Source organism: Carassius gibelio, chromosome A8, assembly GCF_023724105.1.
Source record: "Carassius gibelio isolate Cgi1373 ecotype wild population from Czech Republic chromosome A8, carGib1.2-hapl.c, whole genome shotgun sequence".
Taxonomy (NCBI): domain Eukaryota; kingdom Metazoa; phylum Chordata; class Actinopteri; order Cypriniformes; family Cyprinidae; genus Carassius; species Carassius gibelio.
The window spans coordinates 2,406,417-2,424,939 of record NC_068378.1 but is presented as its reverse complement, the minus strand read 5'-3'; the positions used below and the strand labels follow the sequence as shown (position 1 = coordinate 2,424,939).

Below are 18,523 nucleotides of genomic sequence, written 5' to 3'. Positions count from 1 at the left end.
CTGAGGTAAGTGTTCAGTAAGTCTCGTGCTGTTTCTCTCCCTCCGCATTGTCCCTATGACTATGCCATAGATTTTATCAGGTAAGTCTCCGCCTAAGGGCAAATTATATTCACTTTCTGTTCCAGAGAGGGAGGCTATGGAATGCTTTGAGGTTGTTAGAGAATGGGATTTTTGTCAAGGCGGAGAAATTCGCTTTTCATGCACAGTCTGTTGCCTTTCTTGGATACATCGTGTCGACTGAGGGCATGCGTATGGATCCCAAGAAGGTTAAGGCTGTGGTAGAGTTGGCAAGTGCAGATGTTTTCTGGGATTCGCCAACTTCTACCGGCGTTTTATTCGCAACTTCAGCCAACTAGCCGCACCTCTGACCGCCTTGACCTCCCCCAAAACTACGTTCAGGTGGTCAGACACAGCCAAGGCTGTTTTTGCTAAACTGAAGGGGGTGCTTTGTTTCGGTCCCCATCCTAATTACCCCTGATCCTTCACGTCAGTTTGTGGTGAAGGTCTATGCGTCAGAGGTGAGAGTGGTGCAGTGTTATCCCTACGTTCTCCCTCAGACGACAAGGTGCACCCGTGCACATTTTTTCTCCTACCATTTATCCACTGCCGAACGTAATTATGATAATGGTAAACGAGATTTGTTAGCAGTCAAGATGGCATTGGAGGAATGCCACCAGTTATAGTATAGACCGACCGCAAGAATTTAGAATACATTATAACTGCAAAAAGATTGAACTCCAGGCAGGCTCGCTGGGCACTTTTTTTCGGCCGTTTAGATTTTACTCTCTCGTACCGCCCGGGTTCTAAAAACATCAAACACGATTTATTGTCACGTATTTTTGACCTATGCGAACGCCCGTCTACTCCCGAGTGTATTTTACCCGAGACGTTAGTGGTCTCCACACTCACATGGGAGGTCGAATCGAAGGTCAAGACAGCCTTAGGAAGGGGTAGCGCCTCCGGCCGGTTGCCCACCGAATTGGTTATTTGTGCCGGAGGGATTACGGTCCAACGTCATTCAGTGGGGGCATTGTTCCAGTGTGGCTTGTCATCCAAGAGTTAACCGTACAAAATTTTTGGTCAAGGTAAATTTTTGTTTTTTAATTTCTGGCCACTTATGGCTTGTGACGTTCACAGTTTTGTTTTGGCTTGCTCGGTTTGTGTCACTGTTAAGACTTCCAATCGACCCCCTGATGGGTTACTCCAACCTCTGTCAGTCCCTTTGAGACCCTGGTCCCATGTCACACTAGATTTCATTACCACCCTCCCAGGGCAACACGGTAGTTTTCATTGTGGTGGACCAGTTCTCGAAGGCGTCCCATTTTATTCCCTTGCCCCAATTACCCTCATCCAAGGAGACAGCGTTGACTATCGTAGATCATGTCTTTCGCTTACATGGCCTCCTGACAGACGTGATTTCCGACAGGGGACCCCAGTTTGTATTCAAATTTTGGTGAGAGTTTTGTAGATTGCTGGGAGCGACTGTAAGTCTGTCCTCAGGTTTTCATCCCCAGAGCAATGGTCAAACTGAGAGCCAACCAAGATTTGGAAAGGGAGTTGCAATGTCTGGTCTCCAAGTATCCTTCCTCCTGGAGCCAAAAATTGTCTATGGTGGAGTACGCCCACAATACATTACCTGTATCAGCTATGGGCCTATCTCTGTTCCAGTGAAGTTTAGGATACCAGCCACCTATTTTTCCCAGTCTGGAATCCGAAGTCGCAGTCCCCTCTGTTCACAACTTTGTGCAGAGGTGTCACCGCACTTGGACTAGAGCCCGCGAGACTCTACTCCAAGTGGGGGAACGCACCAAGGCTCCGCCACCGGTCTAAGCCTCCCGTATACATCTTGGGTCAAAAAGTGTGGCTTTCTACTAAGAACATTACTCTCCGTTCCGTCTCTAATAAACTTGCCCCCAAATTTATTTGCCCGTTCACTGTCACCAAAATCATTAGTTCGGTGGCAGTCTGCCTTAAACTTCCTCCAGCGTACAGGAGAATTCACCCCGCCATTCATGTATCTAAAATAAAGACTTTGTTTCATTCTGATTAATCCACCTGCCCCATGAATGCACTGTTTCCTGCTCATCTCAGGTTACATCATGTTGATTGTTTCATGTGGGTAGCTGCAGCCGAATGGCCTACTTAACGCCCTGTCTTTCATCTCTTGTTTGTCAGATTGTTGTTTGAGGTCCTATGTACTTCATATCTGTGTCTCCTCTGCTGAAGCGTTCATCCTTGTGTGTTTGTTCCTGTTCGTCATTCTGTGGATATTATCATCACCGCTCGGATTCATCATCACCTCTCACCAACGCTCTCAACTCATCAACTCACCGATCTGTGCTACCATCGAGGTCCCTGCATCACCCACCATCAACCCAATCTGACTTTGCTACTACAATAAACTTGCTTCCTGTCCTTTATACCCCGTGACCCCGTATATCCTTATCATTTGCAAACCAGAAAGTGCATTTCCCAAAACTGTCAATGAATGCCATCAGAATGAGAAGTCCTGTGTCATTGTTCACAAAAAAAGATGCTTAGCCATGTTGTCTACCCATGTTGTCAATTTCCCAGTTAAGGAAAATAACTTTCTTAGCTCAGCATCTTCTACTGAAATTCCTGAATCTAAAAGAACTGCTCTGATCTGGTGATCAGTGATCTTTAAAGGGTGACGATGTCACACCCTCGGGATTTGAAAGAGCCAATGAGGAATGGTACCTTTGGATAAAAATTTTACGATCCTTTTTCTTTAGCATGGTATTTTGCATATGACACTGGATTGGCTGGTCAAGAGGAGAATCTTAAAGATTCTTATAATACTAATGCGTCACAGAGTATAATTTGGAGTAGAGGTCTTCACAGTGCACCCAAGACCCGTTGACCTGGGATAAATACTTAAATATTTAATAATAATAATAATCAATAAAATATTTAACTTTTCCAAAGTGTAAAGTGAAGCATCAACAGTTTCAGTTTTTAGACCTGCTCAGATTTCGTTATTGCGTTGGCCCGATCAGAATTAAGAGCAAAGGTCTGTTTAAATGCTGACGGGAGCAGCATTTGAATTACAATCGTTTTTTCCTAGTTGTAGTTTTGCCGTCAATACTGTTGACGCAGTCCTTTATCAGTAGGCTTTATATTTATGCTCAACATGAAGTATAGATATTGTTGTCGTGAAGACAAGATCCTGGTCTGTCGGCAGCCTCCCTCTATGTCACCAAAGCCCCTTTCACACTGCCATTCCGGCAAATACAGGGGTAAAGTGTTCCGGCAATTGTTCCCGGTCACTAGATTTTGCACTTTCACACTGTGATTACCCGGGATATGTGCGTGCTTTCAAACACAACCCGTAAAGATCCCGTAACGACATGTGACATCAAGGCGTGAAGTGTAATGTACCAGTCGAAAACGCTAGGCAAGCGAACGATCTCGGTGTCAGCACGGAAAGTGAGGAACTAACTGATCTCTGCTTCATTACAGTTTGCACATACATGCTCACGCCACGCAGCCAGTGTGTCACTGGCCTTAGAATCAGCTGCAGGGCAGGATTTGCGATGAATGCGGAGACTTTTTTTTTTTTTTTTTAAGAAACAGGGACAGCGTACAATAAACATAAACCTCAAAGGGAGAGATGCATAGTACAGGGTTTTAGCTCAAGAGGTAATTTTCAACCGTAGTCCCCGGGCAGGCTGATGTTAAGCTATAATATATAAATATACATGAGTAATAAGATTTACACTTGCCAAAAAAAAAAAAATAATAATAATAATAAAAATTGTACAAAAGTTCATGTTCACACCTTTCATATACTTAGACCTTAGAACACACACTTACACACATACACATATCTGGTCACATGTGGGGAAAAATTTGATTTGATAAAAGCCATTTCTTTGCTTGGCGTGTGAAGATGTAAAAATTTGTGCTTTTTTTTTTTTTTAGCTCTGTAGGCAACAAATTCCACTGACTTCCGCCACTTAATATGTTCGTTTGGAAGCATGAAAATGTACCTATGTTCCCGCACACAAAATATTGCATTCGATCATTCGGTACACACGTGCACCGTACCGAGAGCCCTGTACTGAAATGGTCCGGTACGAATACACCTACCGTAACACCCCTAGCTAGCACGCATGTGCAGTCTCCAGCATGTTTTATGTTTATATGGCAACAAGTGAGGGACACTTCGACCGCCAAACCGCGCTTTACATTTTCTCTCATTTTTTATAATAATATAAATGAACCTTTAATCTTAAAAGTTTTATTGGTCAGATTCAGATTCGACGCAGAGCAGAGAGCACAGAGATGATAGCAAATAAATAACGTCAGTGGCGTTATTATAGTTCAAAAGGGCAAACAGTCAAAGTTATTATGAGAGTTAACTTGAGTCAGAATGTACATGTGCACAGTTGTATTTATCATCCATCACCGTGACATCAAGTGGACCTTTGAAGCTGAAATAATGAGTGGATTAAGCTTGGACTTGGAATAACGAGAGGAATAACATGGATAACTTTCTTGTCTGAGGATTTTAATGCATCACAAGCAGTCGGGTACAAGGAAGAGAGACTACGGCTCCTTAAATTAGGTAAGACAAAAAGCTGTATTTTTTGCAACAGGTTTATTAACTTGCAATAGCAATTTAAGGTGGAATATGTGACAATCGGGTATGTGTCTTCCTGGCGGGTTCAGGTCCAGCTTTCAAATAATATACGGGTCCGGGTTGGTTCTGTTTAGTACATTATGGGTCTCTTTCGGGTTCGGGCACAAATGTTTGGACCTGTGAAGACCTCTAATTTGGTGCTCATAGATACCAAGCACTGCATATGTGCAATCTGGGTTATCTGCTCTGTCCAGACATTACAGCAACATTGACAGTGATGGGATCTGGTGCTGTGGTGTTGGCTGATTGAGTTTTAGCTTTACAGGAAGCAATTGTGGGGACTCTGAGGGGGATGGGGAATGGGCTTGTTATCCATTTCCCCATCCCCATCATAGGAATATTAGCATTAGCCAAAATATATCAGTGTAGTCCAACTAACAATGTTCACAATCTTTGGAATGGAACCGCACTGTTGTAAAAAAAAAAAAAAAAAAAAACCTGCTCATAATATCACAGGCTATACCTATATAAAATGACAAGATCACAGTAGTTATTAAGCACAAAATATTTATTTATTCTTTGATTAAACTTGTACACAGTCTTTGTGTTGTGAGTGCATTTTGGGCAGAGTAAAGTAATTCATAGAAGCGTGTGCATCATAAGCAATCGTTCACAGAGCGCCAATGCAGAAAAAAAGAACCAGAAAAAGTCCATAACCTATGAAATGCCACATTAGATCAACAAGTCACTAACATGGCAAAGTGACTGTTGCCAAAGACTTTAGCATTAAACAGCAAGAACAGAATAACAAAACCCTTCCTCCTGGACGCATGTCATCTGAAGCAGATCATTGTGACTGATTTAACATCCTGCACAAAAAGGACAGAAGACGCATCGAAAAGCACTGATAAAATAAATAAAAGAGGACTGTACAACTCACAGTCTGGCAGCTGTGTTGGTCGCAGCCTTTTTCAAAGATACTGTTGAAAATATATCTAATGAAGAATATGAATGAATTCAGGAAGAAAACAGTATGCTGGCTCTATCAGAAACCAGATTAGATTTCATCACAAAACCTGATGAAATCTTACAAACATAAATACAGCTGTAGAGTATTGGTATGTGAGCTCTGGAAACAGATACATTTTGTACAACTTTATTTGTGTGAGCTAATATTTAATGATTTGTATTTTTTCCATATTGGATCACTTTTATGAAACAACAACAAAACAATAAATATGAATCACAACTAAACTTTGCAATGCTCTCCTAAAAGAAATAAACATTTTAAACTCAACATTACGGACACTATGCAAGAGCTCAGAATAGAGCCAATGGAGAGAAAAAAAACAGCTCAGCCTCTATTCAGAGCAAATAAACATCATAGATTTGATAAAATAGTAAGTGAACTTGTGTACACAAATGGAAAGTAGATTTGCTCCGTGCCAAGTTGGGCTATCTTTCACATTATGCGGGAGGGAGAGAGATGTAACAGGGAGGATGAATCGAGTGCACACTGATCCAGCGTCTGACATGCGATCACTGCTGCTACATTCAGAGTTCACACAACACTGGTTCCAAAGTCAATCCTGCATTCAGTCCCTGTTACACTCTGAAGAGGGAGGCTTTCCGCAAGACCACAAACACATACAATGCACCTCGATACATTTAGACAGCAATTCTTAATTGTGTATTTGGGTATGTGAGATGCTTTGATGGCATGCATTATACATCACATCATCTCAATGTAAACAAGTTGTTCATTTCCTCTGTGCTTGGTACAGCTGTAGTACAGTATGGTTGTGCAGTATTGCTTATAATGCAGTACAACGATCAGAAACCCAAGCATCAACAGCTGGAACTGCATTCATTTATTAATCTGCACAGACGAGATCCAAATTTAAACAAAGTAATTATGTCAAATTTATTGATTGCAAACTCGCCTCAACTAATGGGACTGTAAATATGTAAACCACCACATGACTGAAAAAAGGATTATACAAAAAAACTATTGCATTAGGAACAGACGGAAAACCATTTCCATTACCTTTCGAGGAAAACATTCATAACTGATCAAGGCACTACATTGTCCCTAATTATTAATTTTCATCTAGGGATATTGTCCCGTGGTCGGAAATCATTTAAAAATGCTGGATAATTCTGTAAAAAGCCAATGAAAGCCACTCGAAAAATATAGAGCTGAGTGTCATCAGCATAGCAGTGACCGCTAACACCATGGTGTTATGCTGATGACACTCAGCTATATATTTCCAATTCACAAAACTAATAGAATGCATAGCTGAAATAAAAGCTAGATGACTTGTAAGGTGTTATGAGATGTTGATTATTGGACCAAAAACCTCTGGATGTAACCTGGAACACGGTCTAAGACTTGGAGGCTGCTTTGTTAATTCATCTTCATCAGTTAGGAACCTAGGTGTGCTGTTTGATAGCAATCTTTCCTTAGAAAATCATGTTTCCAGCATTTGTAAAGCCGCATTTTTCCATATTAATAATAGATCTAAATTACGACCTATGCTCTCAAAAGAATGGCATCTACGCTAATATTAGTCTGTCTCATTATTTTTCCGAGGTCACTGTAGCCACATGGATCCAGTCCGTATCCAGACCAGATGGTGGATCAGCACCTAGAGATGATCTCTACATCCCTGAAAGACAGCGGAGACCAGGACAACTAGAGCCCCAGATACAGATCCCCTGTAAAGACCTCATCACCTCCACAACCATCAGCACAAGACCACGGGAACCAGACGAGTCCTCTGCATCTGTGTTGCAGCCTGGAATTAAAACCACACCATGCTGGTTTCATCTGGCCAGAGGAGAAGCCCCAGATGAAGCAGATCGTCACTGATTTGTTTTAGCGTGCTAGTCGTTTTCTACACTCAGCCGGTGCATTCAAAACTGAGGTGATTTCACTCCAGCGCTGTCTCCTTACGGTTGTGATGCATTCGACACAATATACAGATACTACAATACTACAAAATGTCATGAAACAGTTTCCTCTATCTTCACTATCTAACGAAGCCGTTGGATGTTGAATTCCCAAAGTTGAATGTGTAACCTATGTTCTTTTAGTGTAGGTCATTTGCTCTTCAGTGCAGGTGAGAGTGACTGATGGGTCAAAAAGGTAAAAACTGTTGCCTTTAGAACTATGTTGGATTTTAGTTAACTGAAAAGTTCAACTCTACACAACAACACTGCAATAACAAGGTCCAGACGCACATCAGCACCCACAGACACTGATATTAGTCAGACAGACTTCTCTGTGTTTACAAACACGTGCAAGAACAAATGATGCGAACCAGATTTTTATGTACTCTCAATTTTAAATCAAAATCATCTGTTATTTGTTAAGGTTCTATAGGAGAAACAGCATAAAGTACCTGACTGGGGACTCTGGCCATTGGAGTGGGGTTGGTCTGGAAGGACTGATGAGATCTCTGCGGTCTACTCTGACACACAGAGGGGCGGAGCTGAGGGGCACAGGCAAGAGTTTCTTTTGCCCAATCATCAACCAGCTTGTGTAGGTCATCGGTGAAGGTACCGCTTTTGTTGTTGCTGTTGTTTGCTTGAGCCTGAACGAGCGCTGTGATTGGCCGAGAGGATGCAGCAGGTATGGCTGCGGGAGGCAGGATCTGATTGGATGCTGAAGTCACATGGGCAGCACCAGTACTGTGAGACCCTGAGAAAGAGATTGAGAAAGACCTCAAGCAACAACTCAGAGAATACCCCGAGGTCCTCTGTAACCAATCTGCTGCTCACTGACTGCTGATGTCATTCAACACGGTCCGCAGTAACGGTTAACACAAACCCAGCCCTGATGAATAGAGGAAATAAAATGTGTGTAAACAGTTGCTTTGACAATGATTTAATAAAGACTTTAAAGACTAAATTATGCACTATTCATACTTGGGGTTGGAATCATGATTCCTAATTATTTTCAACCATACACTAAAAAACATAATTGTGACTGAAGAGGCATCTGAACATGCTCATGCTAACAGTAGAGTTGAGTTAGTGGATGTGCCACCTTTGGAGAACTAACAAAGAAGTTGGTTACAAAACAGCTTAGTGTTTGACTTGCATTACAATTCATCTGAATATTGGGGCCTGGACATAATGTGAGAAAGGTTGTGCTAAAATGTGAATGTGATCACGTGAGTAGCAGCTGAATATATGTTTTGTGTAATAACTTACAGTTCTAGAATTAAATTACAATTCTAAATGATCAACTGTCGTATCAATAAATCGATTTTCAACCTGCTTCTACACACTCCATGTAAAGCATTGCTGCTTTGTTAAGTGTATCATAACACGCCATCAGTTTCTTAACTACAGTTTCTTCCTGAGCATGTTAGTTTAAGTTAAACTGTCAACAGGTGTTATTCATGTAGCTAGATCTGAACACGTTTGAGGTTGGTTCCCAGCACAGTAATGCAAGAATAAACACTTGAGTATGCACATAACTATTGTATCTGTGTTTGTGTACTTATTTCTAGCCTAAAATCAAGTAGCTGGATGATTACAGAACCAAAGAATAACAAATACATCCCATAGACATATGACCGGGAATAGAGAAATCATAAAGGTTTCAATAAGCACTGTATCGCACAGATATCACCATGCACCGAATAAATCAATCAATAAATCTGATGACTATAAAGAATCAAAACTGTGACACACATTTTTACAACCTGCTGTTGCAAACATTAAGCACTTATCACACAGGTGATCGCTCATGCCAACAAAAGAAATGAAAACAGCAAATAAAGAAGAAGAAAAAAAGTAGACAGAGGGACTAGGACCACAGAAGAAAGGAGTGGGATGGTTACTACTGCTGCGCTCTTTCCCTAGACAGCCGTTTCAGGATGGACCCTACAAGAGCAACACAGCAGAGACGGGACGTTAGCGGCGGAACAGCCCATTGGACAAGCTGCTGCACAAGAAAACACAGCGACCAATCAGTGAACAGATCCAGAATCAAGTGCAGGGAGGCTTCATCTGTGTATCATGAGCTGTTGTACTGGTGAGTGACCTGCGGAAAAGGCCTTCAAGCTTGGATTCTGAATAAATTAAATGGCCTCCTTCAAAAACCCCATGAAATGGTTTAATGTTTTTTTTTCTTTCCTGGCTAATTTCCTGTTTAAACAGGAAGTTAGTTTGGGACAAAATGGATACAGCTGAATTCACACATTACTGCTTGTACCATGAATGAAAGCAATGTAGACTCTTCAGATTCAGCTCGGAGGACCTCTTCCCAACATCTTCACCTTTGCTATCCAAGGGTAAAGCTCATGGTTATCAACACTAATGCCAGCTGTCAATTCTTTTGCTTCTGTTGTCACATTAAATGGGGGACAATTATTATTTATAATAAAGGACATTTTTATTGTATTGAGCAGTTTATTAGAAAATAAACCATACAGGGCAGAAGACCTAAGAGCTAACTGAGATGGACTAAAATCCACAACATTGTAATTTTGATTCATGTAAAAGTCAGGACTACATAAATGAGTCATTGCCAACAATCCTTTGTCATCATATCTGTTATGTGTCTGTGGCATTGGGTGAAAATACAGAGCATGGAAGATTAAAACTGTAAAACTGATCTTCTCCTAAACCTCCACTTTTACAAGCATCACCATTTAAAACCAACAACAAACATCTTGGATGCATAGAAAACAAATGATCCATCTCAAGTTATTTACAAGAGACTTTTGTAATCAGCTCTAAAAATGTCATACTGTGCAAATAACATCTAACATTTAAATACAGGAAGGGTTTACAAAACTGAAGCATTCTATTAAAACATGAATACAATTAAAGTGCTGCATGCTACATTTTAAATTACAAAGTTAAGAAAGGGAGGGGGGGGGTGTATTTTTCACACAATGAAGGTTAGAATAATGACCAGATCATATACTTTTGACAAGGAGGGAGACCAAGTATAAAAAGAAATGGGTTTCCTAATAATAGTTATGACGCACTGGTGGGGAAATTCTTGTTTTTGTCCAAAATCAACCCTCAATGATCCCTCAAAATGAACTAAATACTAACAGAAACACAAGGTAACTATAATATGCTTCTTGCACAACATCATATTATAATCATGCAGGTGACAGCCAGAGAACAAGAAGTGAAAGTAAGTAAAAGAAAAATATAGCCCTGATGTTCTCCACAGCAACCTGCTCGTCTTCTGACTCCAATCATCATCTCATTGGGATTTTAAGTGGAATGAAAAGGAAAGAAGGCACAGATATACAGACGACACACAAGCTTTGGAAGACATCCATACACAGTCTCTCTGCTTTCAGTTAAATGTTGAGAATGGCCATGTTATCAGTCAAAGCTACAGCACAAGCATTTGTACAGAAGACAAACTGAGGCCAGAACAGCAGACTTCCAGCTCTTTCCACAAATAGGATACACTTTGGTGTAGAGGCGCAAATCTCAAAGTGTTTTTAATGAGAGCTTCTGGATATACAAGATCAACTATTATCTAATCATTTTCTATTCATTTAGACCTTTCTACATACAGCACGGAGGAGAGCGATATGACCCAATCTTATTTTTACGGTAGGAGAGATTTTATTTCAGGATAACAATATATATTCTGTTATAGGTATTTTAATTTTGTTATGAAAAATAAGAAAAAGAAGCAAATTACAAACACAATAGCACAAAAAATTGTTTATTCAGCTACAGTAGGCCACGGTAGGTTTAACATAGTAAGAAATTTTACAGAAATTGAGTGAAGTGTATAAATAAAACACTTCATAGTGTTCACTGTGTCAGGCAAACATGAACTGATTCTTAAAGAGATTCTGTCGAGGGCAGTGAGTGATTATCATTAATAATGACAGACAGCAGCAAGTAAATTAGACTGCTGTCACTTTAAGACCGACTGCACGGATCTAATATACTGAAACACATCTGGTTTTCACCCAACTGTTTATGATTATTTAACACATTACCGGCCGTGTTTACCCGAATACTCCACACGATGGGCATTTTGACATAATCGTGCTCGTATTTGACCATTCAAGCACAAAAGAGATTGATGCTGTCTGAGAGAGGCACTTTCTCATTGTGTGCTTTGTGTGTCAATCAGCGCGAGCACCACATTGAGTTCTTTTTCACTGCTTATTGCACTTATTAACTATCGAGTGCATCACACTCTTTATTTGATATATAGCGATAAAAACAAACAAACAACAAAAAAACATTTATAGCCTGAATGCACTGTAAGTCGCTTTGGAATAAAAGCGTCAGCTAAATGCACAAGTGTAAATGTATTTGCTCATTTATGCATGTTCCTTGTCACTCCAAGGTGTATATAACATTTAAGCAGTACTGTGTTACGGAGATATATTTGCATACCACGGAACAGCAAAATTTCCAACGATAGACACTTTATTCTGCGGTAACTATATATATCGTCATACCGCCCAGCCCTGTCTTCTGATGCAAATATTTAATTGTACTACAGTAGATTTTTTCCTGTCACTTCACTGCTCAGTCCCTAGTAAAGTGTTGGGGTCAGCATGTTACGATTCATCAGTAACTGACATTCAAAGTGTGTCTGAAGCCCAAATTGAATTTGGCTGGCCTATTTTGTGCAGTGATTTTCTCCAGTAGAGTTTACATTTGAAGAACTGTGCCCTATCCCAGAAGCCTAAGATAAAATGCCTTTTGGTTAGGATAATGCTTTTCCTACTGCCACTACGGACAGTGGCCAGGAAAAAAAATTGGTCAGGAAGCCTGGCCTGCATCTTTTTCTTAGCTTTGGGAAACGGTGATGTGTGTCAAGGATGAATTAAAGTGGGCAGGATGCAACCCAGCCAGAAGTGCAGTCTAAGTTCAACAAATCCCATAGTGTGCATCGCTCACCATCTACAGCTCCATCTTTGTAGAGGTGGCCTACTGTGTTGTCTAAGGCCTGCAGGACTACACCAGCCCTGAACATTAATATGGCTGCCGGCCAAGTGGGTGCGGCATTGATGACCTTAAGGATATAGATGAACTCCTGAGACTGTCAAAAAGCTCAGCCAAACAACTGAAATAGCACTTGAAGCATTTGGTTTGCACAATTTGTCCTTCTATGACCGGTTCAAGCACACAGATTTCCATGAGAAATGGAGATCGGTTGGATGCTCCTGTTGCTTAGTTGAGACTTTTTGCAGACAGTGAATGCTGTTGTCATTAAGTTTCACACATTGCAAAGAAGCAATCTCCTGCTTTTCATCAAACGATTCTCCCACGAGTTCATGAACCTGTGTCGCCTGTGAGATGATACTGTTCCAGCTCTCTGCAAGACAGCTCAAGAGAAGCTTCCTCAAGAGAAGCAGAGAAGCAGCCAGGGAGTCTGGACGCCCCCAAAAATGACTGTGGTCAGTGGCCTTGCTCAACAGCGAATTTGTGCCACATAAGCACATCTGAGGCTGGCTCCTCTTCAGAGAATTGCATCAAACCATTAAAGCCAAATTTCTTTTCTCCTCACTGCCCTTGAGATTCTGTTTTGCTAGTTTCTCTACGTTTTTCATCTTGGCGAGCAGTAGATCAACAGCTCCACAATCATGGTCTGTGCAACAACACCTTCAGAGCACAGGACTCTCACCTTGAGTTGCACATTTACAATGATCCCCCTGTTTTGTGACAGGTTTTTAGGAAGGCCTGCAACAGATAGAGAGGCATTTTATACCCCTCCTATCTCACAGGTTTTACTATTCTGTGCACTGTCAGGCAAAAACTTTGGCTCATATGGGCCGCAACATTTGCAAGTCCTCTTTCACAGACTTCATCTGTAGAACCACAGAAAACCATCGGTAGAACTCTTCCATAGAAAAGAGGTGTCTGGTGGCAAATATGCTTTATATATACATACATGCTTTAAATTAGCTTGACAGCTGGCTGATTTTGACAAGGATGTTCTCGATCACCAACAGAAGCTGGGTCTGAAAGAAATGTAAAGATTTCTGGGGGTAGATCTGAATTCATACACAATGTGCAAATGAGACTGTCTCCTGCTCATGTCCACGAGGGTCGGGGCGGGGCAGGTAAAGAAACTGGCACTTTATTTGCGGGGCGGGGCGGGGCGGGTCACTAAAAACAAATTTTTTTAAAATCCATTTATGTGGCGTGGAATTTAGTGGTGGAAATTTAGATTCTTTCAAGAGATTCATTTATTTTCAGTTCATTCACCAAAATGATTCGTTCAGATTCGTTCACTGATTTGTTGAGTGACCATTTCTTCATATTACACAAATAGAGTTTCTTGTCTTAAGTCAATGAACGTATTTACTTGTGACAAAAAATTATTTGGCTTTATTAAAGTGTACATAGTGCATAAATAACATTTTAATTGTTTGGTCAGACAGTTCATATAATATATATTCACATTAATGAATTGGGGATTAAATGTGGAGTTATGTTTTTGTATGCTAAATACGAAAACAAGCGTATGTGCACCTATAACTGCGCTTTGTATCTGCTGATTGCTGATCGAGATATACATGCTTGGCCGACTGACCCTGTATACTCTCATTCATTTCCTTCTCAAATGAGATGTATCAGTTCATTCAACTCATTCACCAACGAGAAGATTTTATTCGTTCACTACATTCAACAAGTCACATGCTCCGTCACATCTTGAGTAACTCTTTTACAGGATGAAACAGTTCACAGAGCTGTTCACGAGCTCGTGCGCTGCTGTGGAGGGAGGAACTTCAGTGAACGAGAATATGAGTCAATGGATTACCTGAATGAGAATGATTCATTCACCTAAAAGATTCGTTCATGGACGAACCATCACTAGTGTAATTCCATATAGTCTATATTAAATATTTGGAATTTATATTTTCATAATTTATTAGGTTCTTTGATAAGGTCACAATACGAAGGTCTGAGCAACGATGCAACTTCTGTGATGTCCCTGATGCATGGGACGGGTCGGGGCGGGACCCACGGGTTGGAAACAAAGCTGACCCGCGCATCACTAGATGCCGCTATTCCTACTTTTGAACCATTTACATACGGTCAATCAAAGCTGTCATGTTGGTAGGCTGTAAAATGTAGTTTCTTACATAAATCACCAGGGGTTTTCTTTAGTATCCTCCTTTTGCTTAAATGAAATCATGAAATAACATGAGCCGGATTCAAACTGAGGTTGCTGCATAAGCACCACTGCAACAGAATATGTGGTGTTTGTGCCACATTTCTGGCACAAAGCATTCACATTACAGATTTGCTGGCATGACATAAATACAGAACTTTTGTGGCAATGACCCAACTCCTTAAAATACAGAAGATCAATTGCTTTTCTGCTCACACATAGAGATATTTATGGCAATAACTGAATGTGAGAAAATGTCTACTGATCCAAAAGAATGATGTTTCAGACAAAGTATGAGCATCATGCAATCCTTTTAACTTTCTTAGCTGTCCATGAGATCATGTAATGTGCCTGAGCCATTAGGCAGCTGTTTAAAAGTCACATTATGCTTGACTGCATTTAAACAAAGTAAATGTGTGGAGCGTACATGAGAGACTGTGAAAGTGGGCAATAATCCCATGCATGTAAGTGAGAAATGTCTGACAAAAAAAGACTCCTCTGCCCTGCACCAGCCATGGTGTCTTACAAATGTCTTAACATCCACTGTCCTTGTGGAAACAAACTGCATCATGTAGTAACACAATCACGGCCAATCACATCATATTTGATAACTGATGCAGTCATGTGAAGCACGACTTTAGTGTTTGGAGCTGCCCTTATCAACACACAGAAACCAAGCCATATGACTTAGTGCTTGATCCGCATGATAATATAGACATGATAATGGACATGATAATCTAGAACATGATACACCGATCAGAGAGGACACCTTCGTCTGTATATCAACTATAATGACTGTCGCACTGTATCTGAGCCAGGCGGCATGCGGATCAAGCACTAAGTCATATGGCTTGGTTTCTGTGTGTTGATAAGGGCAGCTCCAAACACTAAAGTCGTGCTTCACATGACTGCATCAGTTATCAAATATGATGTGATTGGCCATGATTGTGTTACTACATGATGCAGTTTGTTTCCACAAGGACAGTGGATGTTAAGACATTTGTAAGACACCATGGCTGGTTAGAGCCGAGGCAGATGCATTTACAGCAAATATGTACAGCAGCATATGCTTGACAGACTATTGTAGATAACAGAGACATGTTTGTATGTGAGTGTGTTCACCTTGTCGGGGTGGTGTGTGTGTGGTGGGGCTGTAGCCCTTGAGTGAGCAGGGCTGCTGAGTCTGGACCGGCTCCAGTGGTTCTGACTCGAGGCTCAGCGTGACTGTGCTGGAACCCATAGAGCTGTTCCCCAGAACTGACCCCGACACACTGGAGCACATCTCCGCTGCAGGAGAACACAGATGGTTGACAGTGATGATCGGGGTTTTTATAGTGTGTTTTTTTGCACGTTTGTTTTGGTTTTTTAAAGTTGCATATCTGAAAACGTTATTACTTAAAGTATAATTGTTTGTACAATTATTAGTATAATTACTTTGCCAAGCCAAGACACAGGTCTACATATTACAGGGGACATCTGATGCCCATTTTCCACAATTTGGTGTTATTCTTTAGGTTCTTCATGAAATGTCTGTGTGATGAGTGTGGTGCGGCTGAGAGCCGTGGGAACGGAGCGCGGCCGGTGGAGTGATTGGGAAATGAGCGACACCTGCTCCACTCACCAGTCTCGAGTCCCACGGAGGAGATCGGAGGGATATAAAAGAGGAGCGACGACAGTGAAGTACGAGAGAGGACCAGGCCTGGACCAGAGCGTGTCAGCCCCTCACAGACGACTGCCTTGCACAAACAAAACCAAAACACAAAATAAACTCCAGGCCTGGTCCTCTCTCATCCTTCACTGTCATTGCTCCTCTTTTATATCCTTCTGATCTCCTCCGTGGGACTCGAGACCAGTGAGTGGAGCAGGTGTCGCTCATTTCCCAATCACTCCACCGTCCTCGCTCCGTTCCCACGGCTCTCAGTCGCACCCCACTCATCACAGTCGGCAACATACTTTGGTTAAAATTCCTCAGTGGTCGTGTAAAACCAAACCTTTTTAAAATGTCTCTGTTCACAGCAAGCCCCTTCGTTGCATGTCTCTTTAAATTATAATGAGCAACTGCTTACCCCACCCCTCTCTCCCACTTTTTGTGTATTTGGTGGAGAGTTACCATCAAACACAAAACTAATGCACTGCGTTCTCAGTGGCTCTGATGCCGGGAGAGAATATGAAGACTCTTATGTTCACATCCATGTTTTACATCCAGCTGCACGGGCGCCAAGAAAATAGCAGACAGCACACAACAGGCTAAGGGCAGAGATATGCTAATACAGGAATATCCGTTGGTGGGTGTGGGCGGGGCTTGAGCAATATAACGTCATACTGCTCAGAAAATCTAAACGCCTTGATAATCGAGACTGTTTAGGTTGTTTGGATATAAAAAAAAAATAGTGAATTGATTTTTATCATTGTAGGGGGGTTGTGTCCACACTGCTAAGACACAATTACATGCAAACACCATGTAAAAGTCATTACTTCTGTCATTTTAAAGCAGGTACTCCGGCCCACGCAGACTTTTGCATACATACTGGAACTGTTGCTTCGGTTGTTCCTAAGCTGTTGCACCATGGGATTGAGCAGTCGGCTTCCCTTCAGCTTGTGTTTGGAGGCTCTGCGAGGGCGACCTGTAGGTGGCACTGCATGCAAGAAGCCCATGCCAGGAGGAATCGGTCGACCTAATCGAGAGTACAACTGCTCGATCTCTCCTCTCTGATGAACCTGAAGCTCAGAGATCTCCTTCATGTGCCTGCAGGCATTAAAACTTTTTGTTATGGTTTTCATTCTTTTATTTAGCGAAAAGTGTATTAACTCTATTAAGAAATGAAAGTGGGTGAGTGGTGGTAAATGAGGCCTTTGTGAGGCAGTTTTAACCCAAAACTCTTTGAGCAATACTCACTTCTCTCTCAACTTCTGCAGCTGTCGTTTCATATCAGCATCCTCAAATTCAGAGTCATTATAACTGCTGATGTAAGCAGAGTGGGCGTGGCCAGTAATGGACGGGGCATGTCCGTTCACCAGAGGACAAGTGTGTGAGTCAGAGCTTTGGACACTGCTGCTGTGACCTGAGCGCCGGAAGAATGCCACCGCCCGCTTCATGAAGTCCCCACCACTGCACTCTGACAGAACAGGAGCTGGAGTTGTGGGCTTAACAGACAGAGTCTGGCTCTGATCCTCCTCTTCTGTGTCAGAGGACAGGCACTGTGCTGTCCCGTCTGCTGACAGTGAGCTCTGAACACACGTTATTGTGGGTCTGGACTCTGGAAAGGAAGTAGTTGTGTCCTGAAAAAAACAAATGTAAATTAGAACCCGACCGATTTATCGGTCTGCCAAATATACTGCACAATATGAGCCTGTTGCAGATATATCGGCATCTGTTTATATGGTGCAGATATGCCACCGATATGAATTTTTTTTTTTTAGAACATAAAATGCACTAAAATGTTTCTAACTTATGTAATTACATCGTTTGTCCAGCAGAGCATGCTCCATTGTTTGCTACTGAGGACCTGGATGAAACCCTTTACAGGTTAAGTGTGTAGAATACTGTAGAAAAGGAAAGTCAACTGCACCATCTGCTGGACACTCTTAGGTAAGGCAAGGCAAGTTTATTTATATAGCACATTTCGTACACAATGGTAATTCAAAGTGCTTTACATAAAAGAAAGTAAAAAAATCATGAAGAAAAATAATAACAAAAAAATAAAACAAGCAATTTTTAAAACTTTTAAAATGATTAAAACATTTACTTAATTAAAATGAATAAACAAACAGTTAGAAAATGATTTTAC

General features: G+C 41.4%; 1 protein-coding gene across 1 annotated transcript; it reads right to left on the bottom strand.

Annotated features, from left to right (window-relative positions):
* Nucleotides 1-7,974: 7,974 nt before the first annotated feature.
* LOC128018098 (serine/threonine-protein kinase WNK2-like) lies at nt 7,975-18,224 on the bottom strand. The gene is made up of 5 exons (XM_052603474.1): nt 18,197-18,224; nt 17,632-17,950; nt 17,264-17,481; nt 15,858-16,022; nt 7,975-8,306 (listed from the first exon to the last, which is right to left on the bottom strand). Exons 1-5 carry the CDS (start codon nt 18,222-18,224, stop codon nt 7,975-7,977), a joined length of 1,062 nt encoding a protein of 353 aa, XP_052459434.1.
* Nucleotides 18,225-18,523: the final 299 nt, after the last annotated feature.

What these genes read in the sequence shown, in the direction of transcription:
- LOC128018098 (XM_052603474.1), bottom strand. Translation starts at nt 18,224, where the DNA reads ATGGAGCATGCTCTGCTGGACAAACGAT. An exon ending in TGCTCTGCTGGACAAACGAT is followed by an intron (nt 17,951 to 18,196) that starts GTAATTACATAA and finishes GCTCACTGTCAG; the next exon opens with CAGACGGGACAGCACAGTGC. An exon ending in ACACACACCACCCCGACAAG is followed by an intron (nt 8,307 to 15,857) that starts GTGAACACACTC and finishes TCTCTTTCTCAG; the next exon opens with GGTCTCACAGTACTGGTGCT.